General features: G+C 34.6%; 1 protein-coding gene across 2 annotated transcripts in view; it reads left to right on the forward strand.

The window, feature by feature from the left end:
- CUNH4orf22 (chromosome unknown C4orf22 homolog) overlaps window positions 1-22,633 on the forward strand; it is a 541,171-nt gene that overhangs the window by 227,900 nt on the left and 290,638 nt on the right. Inside the window, exon 4 of one of the 2 annotated variants that reach the window (XM_011360592.1) lies at window positions 12,908-12,979. The exons of the other annotated variant lie outside the window; for it this stretch is intronic. Within the exon in view, the coding sequence (XP_011358894.1) occupies window positions 12,908-12,979 (72 nt within the window). The remainder of the gene's footprint in view (window positions 1-12,907; window positions 12,980-22,633) is intronic. 2 annotated transcript variants of the gene reach the window in all.

The following is a 22,633-nucleotide window of genomic DNA, read 5'->3' on the forward strand; positions in this document are numbered from 1 at the left end:
GTATGCTCTCAGTGAGATTTGGATCACAAACAGAAATTTAGCAATCATGTTGATTTCTCCTTTCTTGCTTAACTTCAGTATGTGGTGAATTAATTAAATGCTCCCAACAGCCAATGTTTTGAAGTAATATTCTGTTTATTTAGATGCCCCAACTGAAAAAGAAACACATTAGAGCCTTCCTATTCTTCACTCTCGTTCCCCCATCCTTGCCCCCAAGTCCCAGGGGAAAGGTCTATTTTACCAGTGGGTCATCACAGGGTTCTATTTTTTTACATGAGAAAAACATTGCATATGTTGCCAGGTATATTGCCAGATGCTCTTCTTTTAACCAATTCTGAATGTTGACCATTGCTGGTTTCTATATTTATTCATCTTGAGTAAAGCAGTTTAAGGGGAGGGGCCAGATCTGAACCAATAAGTTTTTATTACAGTCAAGACAGCAAGAATACCAGCTCGCTTTGGCATGGGGGCCAGATACATTTATATTCTACTTTAGTTCTTGAGAAATGGAAGAAAAGTCTCAGAAGGGTCAGTTTATCTATCAGTCTTTTTTTAGAAATCTCTGCTCCTCTTCATATTTGACTAATATACAGTCTTTGCAATGTTAACAATTGCACTTAAGATCGTTGTCTTTTATTGAAAGCCTACTTTGTGTTGACACTTATAATTTATCAAATTTATTAGATAAAGTTATTCATAATATTCCCTTACCGTTTTAATGTTTGTAAGATCTATAGTGATATCCACTCTCATTCCTAATATTGGTAATTTGTGTCTTTCCTGAGCTATCTGTCCTGAGATTTATCAGTTTCATTGATCACATAGAACCAACTATTCATATCATAGATTTTCTCTATTACTTTTGTGTTGTTTACATCATTGATGTCTGTTCTTTATTATTTCTTTTCTCCTGCTTACACTGAGTTTAATTTGTTCTCTTTCTAGTTTCTTAAGATGAAAGTTTAGGTCACTGATTTGAGACTTTTCTTTTTTCTGATATAGGTGTTTTAGTGCTATAAATTATCCTTTAAGCACTGCTTTAAGTAATCTTTTGATTGATTATGTTTTCATTTTCATGCAATTTATTTTTTATGCAGTACAAATTACTTTCTGATTTCCCTGTTGATTTCTTTATGACTCATGGTTTATCTAAATGTTATTATTTAGTTCCAAATATTTAGGTATTTTCCAGCTTCTAAGATTAATTTATTAATTTCGATTACCCATTCCTCTTCTTTTACTGTTATGTTCTTATCATTTGAGATGAACAGGCTAAACAGGCATAAAACTGTTCAAACTGATGTTCTTTCATCTTAGTACTGTGTTCTTATATAATCTGAGGAGACTACAGTTTTGATTTGTTTTGTTTGTTAATTTTCTCTGTTATCTAAATTGCTTCTGTGTCTTCCAAGATAAATACTTGTGGTATATATTTTTCTCTATCATGTTGCAGGTTTGTTCTCAAATTATTAGTGACCCTTGATTATTCATTCATATTTAAGAAAAAAAAAGGCAACATAAAAGCTGACTATAAGCCCTGCTTCCCTTTTATTAACTTATGATTGGCCAGGGAGCTTACCATTAGGCAGAAGCCCTTTTAAATATGGAAGGCTTTGTTCTGTGGCACCAAGCGCCTGTTCTGATTCTCCCCCAGGGTCTTTGTTCAGTTTTTTTAGATATTAATCTTTAATCCTTTGTCTAGGTGTCTGAGGGATATGACTGTCTGGCTTTTAATAATCCTGTTCGTTCAGGTAGAATGTATTTTTGATTGACCTTCTTAAATTCAGCCCCACTTCTCACTCCTTGACTCCTGTGTCACTGGAGTTTCTGAGTTCTGAGCTTCTCTAGGGCTCGACTGATAACGTCAGTTTTCTTCTTGGATGTAGTCCTTTCCCTTCTCCCTTTCTCCTGCTGTCCTTCCTTTTTTTTCTTTTTCTCTACGAGTAAGCCCTGCTTCCCTTTTGTTAATGATGATAGATATATTTTAATCCTCAACTATTACAGAGCTTTATTTTTAAAGCAGAATTATGCCATTATATTCTTACCACCAAGAAACAAATGTTTGATGGTAAATAATCTGCTCATAATCTGCTCATATATATGTATAATTTATATATACATATATAAAATGGTCTAGTCATTTATTAATGTAATTTTTGGTAAAGCAAATTTTCCCATATTTTAAAGATGACTAGGAATACAAGGAAAAATATATGTACTAAATGATGTAGGTACTCTTTGGGCATTATGTTGGGGCGGGGGAGAGTGGGTGGTGCTTGTCCAGCATTCTGTCTGTATTTGTTGTTTTGCAATAGATGCTACTTGATAGGCCAGAACTAAGGTGACTTTTTAATATAAATGCTTTTTACCTTATTGGATCGGAGTAAAGAATAATCAAATAGGGTTTCCAGTTACAATGATGAAGTAGGTAAACACTGTGCCCACTTCCTTTCTTGACTGCATCAAAATTGCAACTAAATTATAGAACAGTCAACCTGGAGAACCATCTGAAGAATAACTGAATGGAATTCCTATAACTAAGGATATAAAGAAGAAGCCATGTGGAGACTGATAGGAGGGGTGGAGACTGAACGGGGCTGATTTCCACACCCACATGTGGTGGTTAAGTATTGGGAGGGATATCTCGGCTACAGAGGTCCCCCGGGCTCCTGAGCCCAGAGCTCCAGTGCCAGGAAGAGAAGTCCCCACAACAGCTGGCTGTGAAAATAAGTGGGGATTCCGTCAAATCCTGTTGAGATGGAGGGCTGCTGGAAAACCAGGTGTCTTCTTAAAGGGCTTATACACAGGCTCACTGGCTCACAAACACTCACCCTAAGTTCCAGCAAAGGGACAACAGTTTAAAAGGCACAGAGAGGCATATGGGAGAAACTGAATATTGTGGCTTAAGGATGAGGGCCGTCATTGTTCTTCTGTTGAACCTTCCCTTCACACAGCCTACTGGCACAGCCAGGCGCAGCCAAGCACAAAATTTGAATCTGCATTAACCTGGTGAACACTGCTTACCCCATACTGGTAACTCCCTGAGACCTCACTCTAAGTAACTCATGCACTGCCCTTGGTTCTTTCAGTGGCTGAGCCTCAGCGCATACTATAAAGTTTCTTAAATACTCTCTAAGATCTGCAGGCCCCAGGGAGGCAGCAGCTGGCTTCTGTGTGCCCTGTGCCTTTTGCTGAGTAGCCCAAAGCCTGGTGTAGGTGGCAGCCGACCTTGCATCGCAGCAGGTGGCCTCTCTGGGCCCAGCATAGGCTCTTACCAGTGAGGCTCCTACCAGGTAGCCCCCAGCTGGGCACAGGCAGTGGCTGACGTTGGCCTGCCCCAGAGCCCCTCGCAAGAGGCCCCAGAACCAATACACCTGATGGCCGGCTTCAGATCACAACAAAGTACCACATGATTAGCTTCACAAATGGCATACGCAAAGGGTGCTCTCAGCAGGCACCAGAGCCCCTCTGGGATAAATACTGTTCTGTGAGGTTAGCCCCCACTGTGGTGGTGGCCAGTCCTCATAGCCAGTCAGCCTGAGAGTCAATCCCACCCACCGACATGCCAACAGCAATCAAGGCTCAACTACACCAGGAGAGCGCATACAACCCACACAGGGGACACTCCTGGAGTACCCAGCTTAGATAACCAGGGAGACTGTGCTACTGGGCCCCATAGGACAGCTCCTACATAAGGCCGTCCTTCCAAGACTGAGAGACATAACGGGTCTACCTAATACATAGAAACAAATACAGAGAGGCAGCGAAAATGAGGAGATAAAAAAACTGTCCCAAATGGAAGAACAGAACAAAGCTCTAGAAAAAGAACTAAATGAAATGGAGACAAGCAATCTACCAGATAGAGTTAGAAACGCTGGTTATAACAATGCTCAACGAACTTTGGGGAAGAATAGATCAACTCAGTGTGAACCTCAACAAAGAGATAGTAAACATAAAAAAGGACCCAGAAACCATAAAAAACAACCAGTCAGAAATGAAGAATACGGTAACTGAAGAATACACTGGAAAGAGTCAACAAATGTTTACAGATAAAATGCTCCAATCAAAAGACACCAGGTCGCTGAATGGATAGAAAACAAAACCCTTACATATGCTGTCTTCAAGAGACCCATTTCAGATGGAAAGAAAGTAAAGGGTTGGAAAAATATGTTTCATGCAAATGGAAAGGAAACAAAGCTGGGATAGACAGAAAATGACAAATACTGTATGATTTCACTTATATGTTGAATCTAAAGAACATTATAAGCAAATAGAAATAGACTTAGATGGGAGGGGACTTTGGGAACGGGGTGAAAAAGGTGAAAGGAGTAAGAAATACAAATTGGTAGTTATAAAATAGTCACAAGGATATAAAGAACAGCATAGGGAATGTAGTCAATAATGTTGTAATAACTATGCATGGTCCTTTGTTGAGTACTGGACTTATTGGGGGGATCACTTTGTAAATTATATAAATGTCTAACCACTATGTTGTGCACCTGAAACTAATATAAAATAGTATTGAATGTCAACTGTAATTGAAAATTAAAAAAATAATCAAATAAAATGGTATGTCAATTATTTGAGAACTGGAATGAATATAAAGTTCAACCAGTGCTGTTTGGGGGCAAGAGCAGTTTTGTAGACTTAACAGAGAAGGTACCATTGAAAGGATGCTCATACTGCCTTGGAATGTGTAATCAGGTATGAAATATTTATTAAGTTATCTAGCAACGGCAATTATGCACATATTTTCTTGTGTGTTTTCTGAGGTAACGGAGTTCTCCGAGATTCTTGGGAAAATATTTGGGGAGGAGGAATGTCGAGTTCCAAGAAACTTTCTCCTTCAGGGGAAGTGGAGTTGGCAGGGCATGGAATGCGTCACCCTCAACATCAGGCCCCTGGAGAGGGCTCCCATCACACTTGTAGGTCCTTGCGTGGCTAACCTAAATGAAATAAAATTGAGAAAATAAAAAAATCATTTTTTATTATTATCTTTTTGGAGTCAGGGAAGAAAGAAAGAGATTGCAGATGGAAGGACAGAGGAAGGAAGGGAGGAAGGAGACAAGGACAGACATTTGATATCAATTTCATCATGAACCATAGTCTAGAAATACTGAATGCAGGGTATATCTTATTCAGCCTTTTTTCCAATATGGGAATCCTTTTTACAACTTCAGTGACAGATAAAATATTTTAAATACTTTCATTGATAGGCAGTTCTTTTCTTTGTAGGTTGCTAATTTACATTTCAGAGTTCTAACAACTTGACAATGCTGGGGAAAAAAATCACCTTCTCTTAGTTATTTGCCTTCTGGAACTATATAAAATAATGCTGCTGCCACACTGTGATTTTTGAAGATAGCTTTCATTTTTTTTTTTTTTTTTGAGCATTTTATAAGGTTTTCATGTTATTCAAGTCACTTGTCCAACCGATCAGGATACTTTGCATATGTTAGCTATCTCCAATATATTGATGCATTCAACATTTATAGATTTGATGAGCAAATGACTAATAGCAAATATTGGATACTATGAGATCACACACTGAAATCTTTGGTATACTAGAGACCTTCCTCCTCTATCTGACATTGCTCCTAATCTCAAACCTTGTTTGAGCAAAGCTGTTCAATTATCTCAGCTACTGTCATCCAGGTCATATTTCCTCAGCTCTTCTAGGAAGGAAATCATGAAAGAAACCATCTTTCTTTGAATCTCCACTTCAGAGAGTCCTGAGTGGGGCACCTAACACTGGAATCTTGCCCACATTCTTATTAGAGTAAATTATTTCCAGGGTCAATCTATTATACCTCTGCAAAAATGAATTTCCACGAGATGGTATGATGCATACCCAAATGTCACAATTGGCCTCTAGCCACCTCCAACTATATGAAAGTAAAAAACTTTGTGCAAAATAGCTTTTATTCAGCCAAATTCTAGAAGAAAAAGTTCCTGAGTGTGCAGTGTGCATTCATTTCAGTTGCAACGTTTGTGAAGTGCCTGTGTTATATAATCCATTGTTTTGGATGATATGAAAGGCATAACATGAATTATAGATCCCTGCCATCACACCTTATATCTTATTTCTGGGTCTGCTCCTTACATTTTTGTTGAATCTACACTATATTTTTCTTTATTTTCTGCATAATTTGTTCACAAATCATTTCCTGTGATTTCACTATTTCATAAGACACCTCCATAAGTTCTTATAAAAAGTACTTTTAAGCTCTTACTAGCAGTGACAATATTTGGTTCTCTAGAGTCACGTGCCTAACATCCATATGCAGTGAACTATCTTTGATTCTCTACTGTCATTCATAGGGTAGGTAATGAGAGAGAAGAACACTGAGTCTTTTTGAGGTTAACTCATGGCCCAGGGGGGTCTAGAAAATGAATTCTCTCATTTCTAGTCCTATTCTTTTTTCACTAGTCTACAAAGTATGACTTCAAAATTGAAGAAGTATTGAATTTAAGGACCTCTATTAGCAGTGAATAAAGATTCAAAACTGTCTTAAGTGTATCATGATGGCGTTGTTATGAATTTTATATAAAATGAAGTACTGCTGTCCTTGATCTTGCAGGCTACAGGAAATCTTTGAGGTCTGAAACTTGTGTTTAGGTTGTAAGGGATCATTTATTCCTGAAACATTTACAGTAGTCCTTTTGTAAGGCATATGACCAAATCATAATATGTGCCTTTAGCAATGAAGGAATGAAGGTTGTTGATTATCAGTAGGAAACTTGGATGTTATACACTTGAAATTGGGGTATAAAACAAAACAAAAAGCTAAAGATTGCCAGATCTCAAAGGGAAAAAATAGTAATCCATGAATAATAAACAGGGAAAATATTTTTAAAAGGTAGGGTGTCAGAATACCTTTGAGGTCAGTTTAATGTATATGATCTGCACTTATGTATAGTGGATTACCTAAATTCAAACTGACCTTGGCCACTGTGTGAGGATAATATTTTTGAAAGTATGAGCTATAGTTAAACAGTTTCTGCAATGTATTAGGCACAAATATGCTTTCCTTCCACGTTAGGCATGCAGAACTTTTTCCCACCTGTTTATTTTTCCTTAAACAAACATATTATCTGATATAACTAGTCCAAAGAAAATTTTCTCTTCCTCTACATGAATGAACTCCACTCTTACCCTTTTGCTAAATTCTGGAGTTCTGATGTAGTTCAGGATCTTATATTACATCCATGTCACTTTCTGGAACCACTTCAATGGTATAGTGCCTTGAATTATTTTCAAGCATTTAATCAGCTTCTGTTTAAGTCAGTTTTCTTCTTTGACAGTGTAAATTTATTTTCTAAATGCAAATGTATGATAATACAGACTGGACACTCTGTGTCTGTTGTGCATTTGAAACAAAAATCAATCTTTGTCGTAAAATCTTGTTTAATTGCAAAAAGTAGCAAAATTAAGAATGTTCTATCAATTTGTACTGTAGCTTTCATGACAGTTATTACACACGTGGTTATTTATTTATTTTTTTTAACCATTGAAAAATTCAGGAATTTTTTTTTCTTTTTTGGTGTATGAAAGTGGACAGCTCTTAAAAGAATTGTTCTGAGTGTCCAAAATATATAAAAGAAGGTTTCTAATAAATGGATTTAGACTTATTGTGTGGTAAAAAATAGTAGCTGCTGTTGTCAAAGTTTTACATTCATAGCTGAGCTCTGATATTAACTAGTTAGAGCACTTTGGGAAAATGTTATGCCCTTTCTGTGCCTCAGTTTCCTCAGCTGTGGAATGTGAGTAACGGTGTCTCCCACTTACTGCATTATGGAATGCTTTAAATGAGATGGAACGTGTGATGTGCTTAGTATAGTGCCTGTAAACAGTGAGTGCTTAATAAATATTAGTTATTATTAAGACTTACTCATGAGATTAATATATAAAGGAATGACCTTCCCAAGTGGCGCAACAGAGGAACCACAAGGAAAAACTTAAGAAGCTCTATTACTTTTCATTTTATAGTTGATGAAATCGATACTCAAAGAGATGACAGTTTAGTATATCCATCTTAATTATCTAACAAGATAAATCAAAGAGGGTAAGCTTCTAATCTCCCTGTTTTATTTAAAGAGGAAAATTTGTGCTACTATAACTTATGTTTGCCAAAATTTTGAGTTTATCTGATTTGGATACTTCTTAAAACTTTTCATTTGATGAATTTTCCTTGGTGGAAAAGATACCATATTTTGTGCATTTTGAAATGTAAATGGTGTGAATAAATATACAATAGATACTATTAGAGTTTGAGGACTTCATTGTCTGACTTCTTTATTCCTCCTAAATTTGGAATCGATTAAGAGAGGATCTTAAAGTCACATAGAATAAGAAAATGATATTGACTCTCAAACAGGTAAATCTATATTGAAAGGATGGCTTAGGATAAAAGCAAATGGGCTTGCCAAAACTATCCTTTTTCCCAGGCTAGATTTTAGAACAATTAGCCTACAGGAAGGTTTGTTCTACAGAGTCTGCTTTACCTTGGATCACTACACCACTTCACACTTAGAGCTTTTGCTTCATCAGCTCCGCCTAGTTGAGAGAAGCAAGGATCACTAACTTATGTATTTCTGCAGGGGAGGAATAAGGGGTAGTACAAAGCATTTTTTAAAAATCAAGAGGTTCCAAGTAAATGTAAATGGGAAGAAGGCAGGGATGAAACCCTAGATGCAGGCCTATTAAAGTTAGACTACTTGGCAAAAATGTTGACAATCACTGAAATTGTGCAAGATTATCCTGGAGGACCTAACATAAGATATAACATAAAATAAATAAAAATATATAAACATGGAAAGGAAGATTTCAAAGAATCAAAAGTTGACAATGATGTCATTCTAAAGTTTAAGAGAATTAAAAAAAGACACAAAAACTACTAAGTAAGGAGACCAAATATTAGATTTTTGCCTTATGCCAGAGGAGAATTCTAGGATTAAAACTTAAATATAGAAAATAATCAACTATTATATTTAAGTTGATGAGAGACAAATCCAGTGGCCCTAGTGGCTAATCTTTCTTCTTTTGGTTGCTTAGCAGAGAGTTGACTGGGTGGATATGAATTAGTTCAACAGAATAGTTGCTGGGATCCAGAGGCTCCCCTTTTCTAACAAGGCCGTCTCCTTATGAGGATGTTTCTACTGTTACAGATTACATAGATTCCCCTGCCCCTTACCTTACAAATATGCAGGGTGTTGTGTAACTGACTCAAGTTCTCACTCTCCTGGAATATTGGCCATGTGCACATAGACCTGAGCAATGGGGCTGATGAGAGCTCAGGGGGATGCTGTATGTTCTACTGCTTCTTTGCTTATCAGTTTTCTCTTAATAACCCCATCTTTGACCTGCACTGTGAAGTGCTGATGGTGTGTGCCCATGACTGGCAACTGGAAAGTAAAGAAGGGACACCCATGTTTCAAGGTGAATACAGGAATAATAAAAAGAAACAAAGTATGAATTGTGCAAAAGTACCAATTGCGCATCATATTAGAAAGGCAGGGTGGATAGATGTCAGCGAACTTGGCTTGGACACCTGTCCCCTGTGGCCAGAGTGATACCAGAAAGAAAAATTTAAATCTAGGAGAATTAAAAGGAGAATGGGGAGGAGGAGAATTCTGAGCCAACCAAATATTTTTCTCAAAGAATGTGTGTTTAAACTAGAAAGAAAGTAACTGAGTTCATTTCACACCGGCAAGATGACATGTTTTGCCACCAGTGGAAATGGGGGCTCAGAAGGTAAGTTTAGTTATAGATACAAATTTTAAAAAATACATTTTTTTATGGCTGAATTATGTGAAATTCATACCTCAATTAAAAGAGAAATGGTTATTTATAATTCTACTTGAGGTCATGTTAAGATAATTTATTCATATTTTAGAAAGTGGGAACTAGATAATTTTTATTGAAGAGATACTTCTGTGCAAATACATTTTCTTTTATACAACATTTACTTTTCAACCAAAGACTTAATAAGCATGTCTATGACTTTATTTTCCAAAGGTAAAAAATGGCCTAATGGGAGGTTAAGGGAAATACCAAAATGATTTTCCTAAAGCATTTTTATAATAATAACTTTCCTTTAAACTTAAAAGAAGTTAAACTAATACATCTTTCTCTAAATACAGACTGGAAAACTGAAAAACTAGGTTATATAGCCAAGTGGATAATGTTATGAAATACTTTTACTGACTACTAGATCACTTTTTAAATATAAGAAATAGAAAAAAATGTCAGGAATGTGTTTTCAAGAATGAGCTTTTTGCTTGTGTTATTTCATTCCGCTCTAAACATAACCTACAAATAAAATGAAAAGGGGATATTTATTTGTTTTTATAGAAAACAAAAAAAAACAGTTATGTCACCTACTTGATAACATATGATGCCTGATTTCTTTTTTTTCTTTTTTCAATCTTTTTCTTTAGAAATAATTTTAAACCATTGAAAAGGCAAAAGAATAACATAGAGAACACTTATATGCCCATTACCCTGATTCACCTATTGTTACTTATCATTTTTAATGGCACTTTTTGAGATCTTAATGTATTGAGTACTTAAACGAAAGCTAGTCACGCTGCATTGTTTTGTGTGCTCCATGGGCAGCATCCTTGTTTCCCATGGTTTTGGGGGAAGGACAGCTTTGGCCAGTCCACACAAGTCCACCTGGGGCAAGGGGAACAAATTGCCTTTCTTTTCTAATCCTAAGCGGGCCTACTCCACTTGTTGAAAGAAGAGTCAATGAAGCTCCGGACTATTCTAGCTAATAATAAATTAAAAACAATAAATAAATGAATGTATAGACAAGTAAATAAATCTTAATAATAGGTATAAATTTTAAAAGCGAGAATCCCATTTTCCAACCACACTGTCTTTTGAAGTTAATGTTATCCTATAAATCTTTCCAAAAATAATTCACATATGTACAAAGAAATATAGCTATCACTATAGTGGTAGATATATAGTTATAGACAGATATTGAACTAAATATACCTATAAATAGAATTATGGATAAATTTGGAAATCTCCTTCCATATTTTATTCAACGGGATTATATACAGTTTGCTCTTTCCGTGTAACAATATACCTGAACTAGCTTGTGATATAGTTTATTATACGGATGTGTCACAATTTTTTAATCTATACCCCAAATGATAAACATTTAATATTTTTTCTTTTTCCTTTTTGCTGTTACAAAACTAACAAATTTGCTATGTATATCCCCTTATCTGAGATTTTCTGTAAAATAAATTTCTAGTAGGACATTTAAACTGTGATAGTAATTGTTAAATGATTTTGATAATCATTGGTTCAAATTTCTTGTCTTTGGCACATAGTATGCATTCAGAAAATACTTGTAGAAGGAAAAGAGGGAATGAGAAAAGTCAGAAAGTCTAGTCTTTTGGGGACAGTTTCCTTTACTTAAGTGCAAGAGAACAGGGACCTCTCAGTCAAGATTATGATTGCCTTTACTTAGCAATTTTGTCATGCTTTTATATCTTTTTATTTGTATTCTTTTTTATATCGTGTACTTTTTATATCTTTCAGAGGCCAACTTGAATGTTACTTCCTCCAGAAGAATATAACAAATAGAATGTTAAATATTTTTACTATATGGTTCTGTCATACTCTAAATTTATCACACCTGCAGGATTTTGCAATGTCTGTCTCCTTAGATAGCTAAGCAAGAAGCGCCATAAGGATAGAGACCATGTCTGTCTTGTCAGTGTATTCTTTAGTTCACAAGGATGTCTAGGTGGCCAGCATTTGTTAAAAGCAAAAAAGGGAGAGGAAATAATTAGAGAGAGAGAGACAGAGACAGAGAGAGACAGAGACAAAGACAGACAGAGAGAGAGAATATGGAAGAGAAGAAGTAATGGAGAGAAGGAAGGAAGAGGGAGGACAAGAAGGTTGAGGGCGTCAAGGGTTATAGCTGTAAATATGGGAGAAAGGTGTAAACATGAATGATAAGAAAAAAAGAGATATAAGAATGTCAATATTTTTTGGCTTCGGAATCAGGGAAACATTGAGTCATTTTCTAGAAGACCAAAGGAGTTGATGACCAAAGCTTAGTTTCTGACTGCAGGATGAAAGCTATGAGTGTTGGAAGGACGTGGGTCCAGAATGAGAAGTATTGTTTTGAAGGCTTGATCAATTTAAATGGCACAAAGAGAATGGGGAAAAGTTTCAACGTAAAGGTGAAGTACTTGCTTTCTATTATCTGATGCTGTGGGAATAGAAACGTAATAGCCGTCATGAATCTATCATAATGGGGGCAGCTTGGAAATTGCACTAGAGTAGGAGCCTGTGTCATGTAACAATATGAATGTTACATGAGGTAGTTTTGCTTATTTTCATTTTAGATTAGACTGTAATGTAGTAGAGACATTTATAAAACATTTTCTAGCCAAAATTTCTTTTTTATTCTACTATATTATAATTATATATGCCTCTATAGTCATATTTCTATGTCTATATTTATGTATATATACTTTAATTATAGTATATGAGACATTCATATTAAAGAAATAAACTATCTTAAATTTTATACTATTTACAAGTGTTGTTAAACCTAAATAATTAGAAAATGGATTACTTAATTTATAATTTTCTTGCTTCTTCTGTCTTACTATCTCCTTTTTGGGCCACAAGTGTCTTTTCACCAACGTTGGAAAGTGGGTTCATGAAAAGAATGATAGTAAATGAAATATTTAAATAATATCAGGTTGCACATGTTTTGGTTCATTTTACTTATCAGTATTCTCATACTTATCAATTTGCCTGACTGATGACTGATGCCAGTATTACCAGAGGATGGAATTCAAATTATACTTTAATAGGAAAATTTAACTTGTGGAACATGCCTCACTTGAATTTCCTCTCAATTTATTGGAGTTAAATCAACAGGAGGCTGATGCTGCTCAGACCTTGAAGAAGCAACTGGCAGAAAGTAGTGCTCATGGAAAAGTTTCCTTTACAAGTTAGAAAAACATTTTGGCTTCATCCTACATCTACTACACTCCAAGGTTTATTGCTACTGTTTTCCAAATTACTCACTGGCTGGATGAATGGCAGGTACAAGTAGTGCTTTTATTGCAATACACAGATGTTGATATTTTCCACAATTTTCTTGGAGTAAATGGAGGGTATTCACATTGAAAAAACTCATTTTGGATGCAATAAAAGATCTTAGATTTCCACTTTTTAAAAATCTATACAACTTCTACATTTTTATTCTTATTTCTTAAAGTTTATTTAAAGAACCTATATTTTTGGCATTGATATAAAGCAGATGTTACCTGCTTATGGGATGAAGCCAGAGCTTTAATGAGTAGTAATAGAGAGTTAGAAACAGAATAATCATGTTGAGGGTCAGAAACGGGTTACAATTCTTATGTAAAACTGTGTAAAGCTAATGCCTGCATGCCGCAAGAGTGTGTATGTGTATGTGTGATGGGGGAGGGAGGGGGGAGAGAGAGAATGAGAGAGAGAGAGAGAGAGAGAGAGAAATGAAAAGGAGATAAAAGAAATGCTGGGTGAAAAATGTTTCATGATAAAATTCAATGCTGCAAATGATTTGGGACTACCTACATTTAAATTTATTTTAATTGTGTGCTCAAGTTTCATGTAGTATGTGAGACTTTTAAATTAGAGCTTATAACTTAATATAAAGGAATGTATGGATGAAATTTTTTTGGAAAAGTTTTCAAAGGCTTTTAGTATACATATATTTGCTATTTGCTATTTGAGCACTTTACTATGCCCAGAAACTTAAGGTTATTTTGGGGGGAAAAAGTTTACATTATGTTAAATAATGTGGCTTTATAAATAGAATTCTTGCCTTGTGTATAATTATCCATACTAGCAAAACTTTATGATACAATCTGAATAATATTCATAGTTATTGAAGTATTTTTTGTGATATTATTTAACTCTGTTAAGGAATCTCGATAACTTTGTAATGCTGTTCAGACAAATATTTCCAAGGTCAGGAAGCTACGTAGTGAGAGAAGAAAGCTCTTTGAGGGATATCCTTTTAGAAATGTTCCAAGGTTTGGTTTATAGGGTTTAATTATTCAAATATATAAATCCTCACTTTTCTTAATGTTGGATTATTTCAACAATATATCTTTACTATCAGTTGAACTTTAAGTAATTTAGAGTAATAAGTGCTGATTTTATTCACTTTTGTTTATTTTAGTAGTGGGCCAAAGTAATAATGAAATATGTAATAACGACTTAATTTTTTCAGAGCAGTTTTAGGTTCATAGCACAATTAAGAGAAAGGTAGAGATTTCCCATTTACCTGCTGCCCCACACATACCAACATCTCTCACCAGAGTGGTATGTTTGTTACAATTGAGGAACCTATATTAATACATCATGATCACCCAAAGTCCATACTTTACAGTTAACTCTTGGTGTTGTATATTATTTGGGTTTGGACAAATATCATACAGTATAGTATCATATATATATAATGATAGTATTCTCATTATAGTATCATACAGAGTATTTTCACTGCCCTAAAAATCCTTTGTTCTGTGCCTATTCACTCCTTTCCTCCTGCCTCTCAGTGGCTGGCAACCAGTGATCTTTTTACTGTCTCCATAGTTTTGCCTTTTCCAGGATGTCATATGGTTGAAATCATAGCCTTTCCAGACTGACTTCATTCACTTAGTAATATGTATTTGTTTCCTCCATATCTTTTTTGCAGCTTGATAGCTATTTCCTTTTAGCACTGACTAATATTCCATTGTCCGGATGTACCACAGTTTATTTAGTCATTCATCTACTGAAGGACATCTTGGTGGCTTCCACGTGTTGGCAATTATGAGAAAAGCTGCTATAAGCATCTGTGTGCAGGTTCTTCTGTGGACCTAAGTATTCATCTCCTTTGGGTAGATATCAAGGAGTGCTATAATGATTTTTTTCATGGAACATTTAATGTTTACAACTTTTCATATTTTTTGTTTATATGGCATTAGTGGAATTTCTTATACTTTATATTTTATGTGTAATGGTATGTTTTGGTAGTTTTCCAATGATACATAGTCTATGTATAATTTGCATGTTTGTAGGAGGCTACATTCTATAATTTTTTTGTGACCATATCCCTGTGCCCACTAATAGATTTAGTCTGGTAAAATAATTTTGTTTGAGTAGTCTATAAATGACTCTCAAAATAATAAAGTGAAAAGAAGCCAAAAATTATAAACTGTGTTTTAACAAACCAAATGCATTTTAGTAGTTCTATCCTTCTGTGAATTATATCTGGGTACCATTTTACCCATTAGAAGTGTCTTAAAATTTTTAAAAGGAATGAATAATAATAATTAATGGCTATGGATTTATTATACTTATTTAATATTCATACATTATGAAGTAGTTCTAAATAATTTATTAATTGAAGAGACTTCAGTTCCTTTTTGTAGCGCTTCTTTTTGATCATATTATCTTTAATTTTATAGAAGCTCTAATAAAAATAACACCAGTAAGGTACAGAGGGAAATGAGAGTCTGCTTTCTGTTCATAGAAGACATTACACAGATTTCACTGGAGCGACCGTCCCTGAACTCATCTGAACCTCCGGTCCCCTAACTGAATACAGTACTGAAATAGTGAAAAGATGCACATTTAAGAAACAGAGAATATTTTCCCAACTTTATTGAGATATGATTGACAAAAATTATATGTATTTAAGGTGTACAATGTGATTGTTTGATATATGTTGTGAAATGATTACCACAATCGAGCTAACAGATTCATCGCACATGCTTAAATTATTTTCGTATGCAAGTGAGAACACAAGATCTACTCTCATAACAAATTTCAAGTCATTTACAGCATTATTAACTGCAGTTACCACGATGTACATTAGATCCCCAGAACCTATTCATCTTATAACTGAGTTTGTACTCTTTGACTAATATCTCTCCATTTTCCCCACCCACAGCCCCTGGCAATGACCATTCTACTCTGTTTCTGTGACTTTGACTATTTTAAGATTTCACATATAAGTGAGATCATACAATACTTTTCTTTCTGTGTCTGGCTTATTTCACTTAGCATAGTGTCCTTGAGTTTCACCCATTTGTTGCAAATGGTGGGATACCCTTCTTTTTATGGCTGAATAATAATCCGCAACAATATTTTTATGGCTGAATCATATACACACATATACAAAACACAGTGGAATATTATATATAACACATTTTCTTTATCTATCCATCCATTTATGGAGACCGTTTTTTTCCATATTCTGACTATTGTAAATAATGCTGTAATAACCATGGGAGTGCAGATATCTCTTTGAGATTCAGATTTCATTTCCTTTGGGTATATACCTAGAAATGGGAATCCTCGATTGTATGGTAGTTGTATTTTGAGTTTTTTGAGGGGCATCCATACTGTTTTTCTTAGCCACTGCACCAATTTACATTTCCACCAACAGTGCACAAAGGTTCCCTTTTCTCCACATCCTCACCAACTATTGTTATTTCTTGTTTTTCTTTTTTTGATAACAGCCATTCTACCAGGTGTGGGTGATATCTCATTATGGTTTTGATTTACTTTTCCCTGATGCTTAGTGATGTTGAGCACCTTTTCATATAACTGTTGGCCATCTGTATTTTTTGTAAAAATATCTATTCAGATCATTTGCCCATTTTAACCAGATAATTTTTTTTTTGCTATTGAACTTCTTATCAGATATATGGTTTACAAATATTTTCTCACAAAACAGAGTAAATTCTAACAAAATGATATGTTAATTTAATGCCTAAAAAAGAAATAACCACTTTTTATTTTTATCTTCCATTCTATCTTGTCTTTCCTATGACACTCATCACATTCTGTCTTATACTGTAATAATTCACACTTATATGTTTTCTCCTTTACATTTTCAAATTTCTTAAACAGTTTCTAAGCCTATTGCCTTAACAATATAGAATGTATGTCGTTTAATTATTACAGAGACCTTTTAGCTTAAGATTTTATCAGAATGGACCTATAGCTAAAAAGTCTTTTGGGACCTTATTTTTTGATATAAAATCTACAAAGTGATATAAGCCCCGTTCTAAGTGTGAACTTGTGGTTCATGTTCAATGATAATTATAAGGGCTGCTTATATTCATATTGCTATCTTAAATTTTGTTGTTAGCTCAGAAACTTCCTGGCAAGGGGGTTTTATCAGTCATGGTTAAATTGCCCTGGGTGGCCTATAACCATTATGTCATTTTCAGTTGCGGGATGAGCTGGTCGCACTGTTTGTAGTTTCACAAAGTTGTTCTATCAGCTCTCCAGAAGTAAATGCAAACAAATGGGTTCCAAACCCCTTCAGAGCACACTGTAAATCTTTGTAACTTTATGGCCAAATGGTAAACCGCAGGACCACATGACTCAAGTCCCTTGAGACCTTCATGGTATTCCTGTCAGACTTTTCTTCCCTCATTCATCAGCTGGAGGCTTTCATCTCCTTTTTAAGTCATGGCCTTTCAAGTAGGGGTGAAATTACACCTGTGAGTAATAAATGTAGCCAGTACTCTCTATCATTTTCTCATTTCACAAAAGAAATTAAAGGGAACCATAGGCTGTTCTGTATTCACTTTTTTTTTCTTTAAAGTACTTTTAAATATCTTCCAGTTATGTAATTGTTAAGAGAATTTAAAAAATATTCACCTAAATTGGGGAATGATATGGGAATCTTGGGGAAATTAACTTCCATGTGAGCTATACATTATATTCAGTAACTGCTTTAAACTTATTTGACAGAAAGATTTAACTATACACATAATCTACAACGGCAATCTAAATGTGCCCCTTAGCACACTTGTTCTGTTTATTTTTTCTGTGTTACACTTGGATAACTTTGTGGTTGCCTGTAATCCCATACAGCAGGTGCACCTGGACAGGCACCATTTTATTTACATAGAGAACAAAGTTAATGTTTTATCAAATGCAGGCCACACCTGGGTTGGGACATAAGTAGGAAGCAGAGTTCAAATCAAAATCGCAACTTGCTTTTAGCCCAATATTTGAACTCCATCGAGCAAACTCTCTTGAAAATTTTGAGGACTTGGTCTCTTAACTGCCCATTAACCAGAAGATGAAAGAGGAGCCAGAAGACTGAATACATTACCCGTAGTGCTACCATTCACTATGATAGGTCTTCATTTAAGCAATGAGAGTAACTGAACTGTGTCATTACTTCCCACACCATACACTGTCCCAGGCAGAGAATTCTTCAGGTACAAATGTACTTGGCCTGATACACCTGAGTCTGAGAGAAAAGGTTTTGATCAATGTCCTAAAACTGAACTAGATGAATGAATGAATATTGTGTGAACTTCACAAATCACTGATGATCGTCATGCTCTGTAAGTTTTATTGTTGTACCTCAAGGAGAAAGTACGTACCTATTGTTTTTAGATTATTGATATAGCTAGGAATACGTGAATACAATTCATCCACAATAGTAAAACATTATAATTTTTTTTTCAGAACACAAAGGAAATCTATAATTCCTCTATTTCTATACCTTGTTTCTTACCCTGTCTTCCCTTTTCTTTTCCTGAAGGAGAAAAATAACATAGTAAACTAAAAAACAGCACCTAAAACTTAGTGAGAAGGATGAATTAACTCAGCTTGTTGCTAAAATAAAAAGAATTTACCTAAAAAGCACAATGTGAATTTAATTTCTCTGGAAATGATTCCATTAGAGTTTGATGGGAGAAAACCTAAAGTATCCATTTCAAGCCTACTGAACTAATATCTTTATTTATAGAAACAATCTCATCCATATATAAGGCTAAAAATGTATTGCCATTATTTAATATTATGCTTTGTGAAATCTCTATATCTACATAAATAATTTGTAAAAATTGATTTATACCTATTTGTGTATGTTCACCTGAATGACATGTCATCTATGCCAGTTTAAATGTTGTTTAGTATATTCATTGGAGCAAGAAGTAGAGAATTCATTTCAGGAAGACCTCTAGAAATGGTTAAAATATACAGAGCTTTGAAGTTATTGGCAGCATGTGTTTTTTGGAAACTCTCATTTTCTAAAGATAGTTAACACATTATTTTAAATATTTTTTGTTGTCGTTGCCTGAATCCTTTAATTCTTAAACTGATATAGCACCTATGATATTTCTAAGAAATTCAAATAACTCGATTCATGCAACTCAGTTAATTATAAGCCCAAATTACATGGTTTCTTTCATTCTCTCCCCAAAACTAGGTCACACACATAATGCCAGTCACGGCAAATAGAAGCACTTGTTCTCCCCTTCCCAGATTGCAGGTGGCTTTTTTTCTGTTTTACCGATATGCACTCATACCACATAGCAATATTTTACAAAATGCAGCCCACACATCACCTGCATAAGAATAATCTATGTTGCTTTTGTAAAAAGCCGAATAAGGTCATCAAGGATTAGGGCTTAATGTACATAAAGTCTGAGGACAACTGCCTTTCAGTTCACCATCATTTCCCTTTGTACTTGAAGGTAATGGTGCTTAGCAACTAACCACATTTCACAATCCATTCACACTTGCAGATTAATGCTTGACCAAAGCACTATTGACTGAGGCAAAAATGATGGGGAAAACAAGTCAGTCCTCGATTTGTAGCTTTAATCGCTGTTGGCTACGCTCTTCCCTATAAGTTGACCACAGAAAAGTAGGAATGTTTTATTCATTCTCTTCAAGTATTTTAAGTATTAGAGTTGTTTCCCAGTTTGTATGGAGTTGGGTTTTGGGAATCAATGCTATTGTTTGTAGGCCCCTGTCCTATCTGTTAATTACATTTGTAATTTGTATTCCATTTTTCCTTTCTGTATATATAACATATCATCTATTTACATGTTAAATTCACCCCAATGAAATGTTAATGTCAGTTATCACTGAAATTTTTGCTATTCTTTCTATCTTAATGGGAAGTGTTATGATTAAAATTAACTGCTACCTTAGAGTATTTTAAGTCCTAAGGGGAGATTCAAAACAAATAGAAAGCATGTTCCTGACAGAAAGTACTCTAAGAGGTACATTTGTTTGATCAGAAGAGAAAAACATGACGTTAGCATAATTGTGCAGGAGACACCTTTGGTTGCATTTATACTAAATCTCTATAAATCAATATATTGAATTATAGCCCTGTTGCCCGTTTTATTGTTGATATATTTAAATGTCTATCAACTAATTATATTTTAAGCACATATTATAGTATTTATTTCCTCAATGGTAAAGAATAGTAAAACTTCATTTGTATTCATTTGTATTTTAATAAAATAATTTATTTGAAAATATCTTTTTTTAAATTAATTAATCGATTTTTAATTCTTTAATGTCACCACATATTTGAAAATCTCTTTATTGCATTGTCTTTCCTGCCCTCTGGTTAGGCAATAAATGTTTGCTAATACTGAGAACCGAAGAGGCTAATTTTTAGTTATAGAAGTAAATTAGTTTACTAGGATTTGAGCTTAGGGAACTGCAAACAGAGTGCAGAATTTAGAAATCACTGACTATTTACTGGTGAAACACTGTTCTTTGGCTAGGTAAACAGTGGTAGGGAAGCAAACTTGTACAAGTGCAAAGTAAATAAAAATGCATTTACTTTTTCTAAGATTTCCATCTATTTGTAGAAAAGTATTATGGGTTTTTGAAAGTCAGACTTCTTTACAAAGTAAAGCTTTAGTAATATTTCAGTACCTAACTTCAGTGTAGCGAACAGAAAATTGACACTGCTGATTCACCCTATACTGCTCATGCATCTTGATACTTCTAGAAACAATAGCTTAGAAGTAATTTGTACCTTCCCTTTTTATTCAGCAGCCTCTGCAAGAACTTTAGGACATTATTGAAAGAAACTACATTATTGCTTGAGGACATAGAGTAGGTTTAGCTGGGTGGGTATCTAGGCCTTCAGTGCCTCTTTCAAAGTATAGCTCCTTTGGGAGTCACTCTCAACTCCATTCCATCAGCTTCTAGGGAGCAGGTAATTAGCCTTAATTATCTACCGCTTAGTTAATAACCCTCTTCAGGAAAAGGGACCTATTTCCTCTGACTGTTCGATATAACCCCATATGCCTAAGAGTTAAGCTCATATAAAATTATGACAAATATCACATTGTATTGTATCATATCATATCCTATTCCCATGTAAGTTTTGTTTGTGTGTCTTCCCAAGTGAACTGTAAACTTTCTAGATATTACAATGCTAGAACCAGATTAGTGTGGTCTTTCTTTGTGAGTCCAGGCCTTCTGGCTGCCTCCAAACATATAAACTGACAATGAAAGGCTAAGAAGACTCTCTGTTAACATGGTCATGATTAAAAGTCAAGTCTGGATGGACTAAGCCTTACTCTTTCAGGTCTTTGAAGAAAAAATAAGAGGTAAAACAAGATATATTTCTTCGAATTAAGAGGTAAGAGGCATTGCATAAAGTCAAGCTTTTTACAAAGAAAAAAAAACTTATCTGCAAGATGTAAAAATTTTATCTCATGAGCATGTAAGTAAAGAGAGTAAATAGCTTTTTTTTTTTTTTCAAACAGAGGCATAGGACTGAAGGACAATGAAGCAAGCAAGTGATTCAGTAATAATTCAGTATAATTCTCTCAAATTTTTGGTCAAGTGTTCTTAAACTCAGAAGTATACCACAGATATACCAAGATACAAAAAATGTGAGGACCTCTACTATGTTAGAAAAAAAATTAGGGATATATAAAAATAATTTAGTGGTGAAATGATATAAAGTAAATATCAATGAGGTCTTTAGAAGATAAAATGGAAACAAATCAAAATCATATAAAAATAGATGAGGAAGCAGGAAGAGAGTAATTTCTGAAGGTTTACAGCCAAATCAGCCACATGAACTCTGATTATTTCCATAATTTTCATTACTAAGAAACTAAAAAATACATTAAATCGTTTTTTTCCAATCCATTTGAAGATGAGGTAACTAATAACAGGTAGATTTTTACTTAGCGTAATAATGGTAAGGTATACTATATTATACATATAAATATAAAAACAATTAGTTAAGAGCTTAAAATAAAAACATTCCAATAGTATAAATTAAATAACAAAATTTTTACTTAAAGCACATGTGAAACCCATACTAAAATTATTCATTAACAACCAGAGGAAATTTGACATCTATATTTATAATATTTATTACTCTTTTGGGTTCCTAAACCCAATTTTAGTGTGTGTGTGTGTGTGTGTGTGTGTGTGTGTATATATGTAGGCTTCCCTCAAATTAACAAATAATTCTAAGACACCAGCAAGGTATCCGAGAATTCACCTAAATTCTGACACTATCTACCTGGAGTTAGAATCAGATTCCACAGGTAAAGAGCTCAGTCCCACATGACCACCATTTATTTCAGATGCTAGTCGCAAGCCCATGTTGTTACCTATGCTTCTGACTGACCAGCTACAATTCAGAGGCTCCAAAAATTCCCTCCAATTCAGAATGCCAATTGCAAGCTCAGGTTGTTACCTGTGCTTCTAACCTACTAGCTATAAATCAGAGGTTCTCACAGTCTTTCCTGGGGATCGATTAATTTGCTAGAACAGCTCACAGAATGTAGATAAACCTGTTTACTAGAT

The sequence above is a fragment of the Pteropus vampyrus genome, unplaced genomic scaffold (assembly GCF_000151845.1).
Source record: "Pteropus vampyrus isolate Shadow unplaced genomic scaffold, Pvam_2.0 Scaffold56, whole genome shotgun sequence".
Classification (NCBI taxonomy): Eukaryota; Metazoa; Chordata; class Mammalia; order Chiroptera; family Pteropodidae; genus Pteropus; species Pteropus vampyrus.